The 2,329-nt window shown below is 56.0% G+C and overlaps 1 protein-coding gene across 1 annotated transcript in view; it reads left to right on the top strand.

The window, feature by feature from the left end:
• Window positions 1-2,273, top strand: part of LOC104491853 (guanine nucleotide-binding protein G(k) subunit alpha) — a gene marked incomplete at its 5' end in the record, with an annotated part of 11,352 nt that extends 9,079 nt beyond the window's left edge. Inside the window, 3 exons of the mRNA XM_010134330.1 lie at window positions 225-354; window positions 709-862; window positions 2,083-2,273. Coding sequence (XP_010132632.1) covers window positions 225-354; window positions 709-862; window positions 2,083-2,273 — 475 coding nt within the window. The remainder of the gene's footprint in view (window positions 1-224; window positions 355-708; window positions 863-2,082) is intronic.
• Window positions 2,274-2,329: the final 56 nt, after the last annotated feature.

Genomic DNA, 2,329 nt, shown 5'->3' with positions numbered 1-2,329 from the left:
TGCTGAAACCGCTCTAAAGAAAAGAATTCTTGTCCTAAACTCCCCTCTGCTGGGAAAAGGAGGGCTCAGAGGGGTCGCCTTGCTGGAGGAAGGCGTGTCCGTGTTCTCCCCTGAACCCTGCTTGTGTGACAGTCCTTAGAGACTCCTCCATCTCCTCTGAACGGTGTGGTGGCTGGGCAGGGCAGTCTCTGTAGCTTCTGAGACGGTTCTTCTGCCTCTCCCAGGATGTTTGATGTTGGCGGCCAGCGGTCGGAGCGGAAGAAGTGGATCCACTGCTTCGAAGGCGTGACAGCGATTATTTTCTGCGTGGCCCTCAGTGACTACGACCTCGTCCTGGCCGAGGACGAGGAAATGGTACGTTCTGGAGGAGTTACTGGAGAAGGGAGGTGGAATTGTGGCGAGGGCACCAGAGCAGCAGCCTCGCCCTAGAAACTGATAAATGGAACGTGTAAATGAGTGTCTTCTCCAGGCCCTGGTCCCACAGCCTGTTGCCCACGTGCGAGTGCTGCCGTGGGGAACAGACACAGCCGGGGTGAGGAGGTGGCCTGAGCCCTGCTTGGGGGCTGTGCTCACTCTCTTCCTCATGGAGTGACAGTGAGGACCTGTCAGTGACTCTTCAGTGCTGACAGTGAAGCCTGTGTGTCCCCTACTCCACCCTCCCCTAATATCCCCGGCACGATGCATCACCCTCCTTGTTTTCTTTTCCAGAACCGGATGCACGAGAGTATGAAACTGTTCGACAGCATTTGTAACAACAAATGGTTTACAGACACCTCCATCATCCTCTTCTTGAACAAGAAAGACCTGTTTGAGGAAAAGATTAAGAAAAGCCCCCTGACAATCTGCTACCCCGAGTACACGGGTACGGCTGGCGCGGGTAGCTGCCCTTTGCTGGGCGCCAGGGCCAGGGGTGACTCAGTCAAAGCCTGTGGAATCCAGGACAACTTTCAAGCTGTTTTTTTTCCTCATTTCCTCATTCTGTCTCCTGGGCAGCATCTTTGGGTTGTCCAGTGAGCTGCTGCCTCATTCTCAGACTGGTTTGGGTTGAAGGGACCTTAAAGCTCCCCCAGTCCAACCCCTGCAGGGAGCAGGGACATCTGCACCCAGGGCAGGGGGCTCAGAGCCCCAAGGGCCAACCTGACCTGGGATGGGGCCAGGGATGGGGCTGCTCCCACCTCTCGGGTCAGCCTGGGCCAGGGTCTCCCCACCCTCAGCACAAACAATCTCTCCTTCTCTCTGGTCTCAATCTCCCCCTGTCAGCTGAACCATCAGCCCTTGTCCTGTCCCCACAGCCCCCGCTGAACAGCCCCTCCCCAGCTTTCTTGGAGCTCCCTTGCAGCACTGACAGGCTGCACTAAGGTCTCCCCGTAGCCTTCTCTGCTCCAGGCTGAACCCCCCCAGCTCTCTCCCCTCTCCTCCCAGCAGAGGGGTTTTCAAAGGAAATGTGGTCACGCATGTCTGTGGTTCAGACCAACCTTTGTCCATGTGTTTTATGGCCTGGAGCATGAACAGCAGAGAATTATGCTCCAGCAAATCAAGGTCACTCTGTTTTCCACAGGGCATTAGGACAATGCGTCCATTGAACTTCAATTTCAGAGGCTGTGAAACTTATCCGTGTCCTGGGCAAGGCTCTGGTCCACCCCGTGTGTCCGTGTCCCAGTGACAGCCTGTTCCACAGCCCTTCCCTGCCACGGCCCTGCATGGACGTGATGCTTCAGGCAGTCTCTGCTTGAGGCATTCAGATAATTTTTTAATGGTCCTTCCTTCAAACCCCCTGTTGCTTGTTGCTCTTCTGCTGTAGCTCCGTGTTTTCAGCGTGAAGCATCGCTGTGGCCGGCGTGTGATGTTCACTCTCGCTATGACTGGAGCAGGGAGTGGCCGGGGTGTCGCGAGAGTGAGGGAATTGTCCAAGGTCACCGCCCAGGAGCTGGGAATAGACCTCCCGATTTACAACAAGGGGTTAACGGTGGATTTGGCTTTGTGGCTGGATAAGGCAGATGGTTGCAAGCAGCTTAATATGGTCTTAAAAGATCTCTCTGCCGTGAAGTGCTGGCCGAAGTCAAGGGATCTTCTCTTTTTCAGGCTCCAACACGTACGAGGAGGCAGCTGCCTACATCCAGTGTCAGTTCGAAGACCTGAACCGCAGGAAAGACACCAAGGAGATCTACACCCACTTCACCTGCGCCACCGACACCAAGAACGTGCAGTTCGTCTTCGACGCCGTGACGGACGTGATCATCAAGAACAACCTGAAGGAGTGTGGGCTCTACTGAGGAGGAAGGTAATGCTCGGCGGGCGGGAGCGCTGGCCGCCGGCCGGGGCCGGCCTA

Source organism: Buceros rhinoceros, unplaced genomic scaffold, assembly GCF_000710305.1.
Source record: "Buceros rhinoceros silvestris isolate BGI_N320 unplaced genomic scaffold, ASM71030v1 scaffold24814, whole genome shotgun sequence".
NCBI classification, from domain to species: domain Eukaryota; kingdom Metazoa; phylum Chordata; class Aves; order Bucerotiformes; family Bucerotidae; genus Buceros; species Buceros rhinoceros.
Note: the sequence above shows the minus strand (reverse complement) of the source record. Positions and strands in the feature narration are given on the sequence as shown.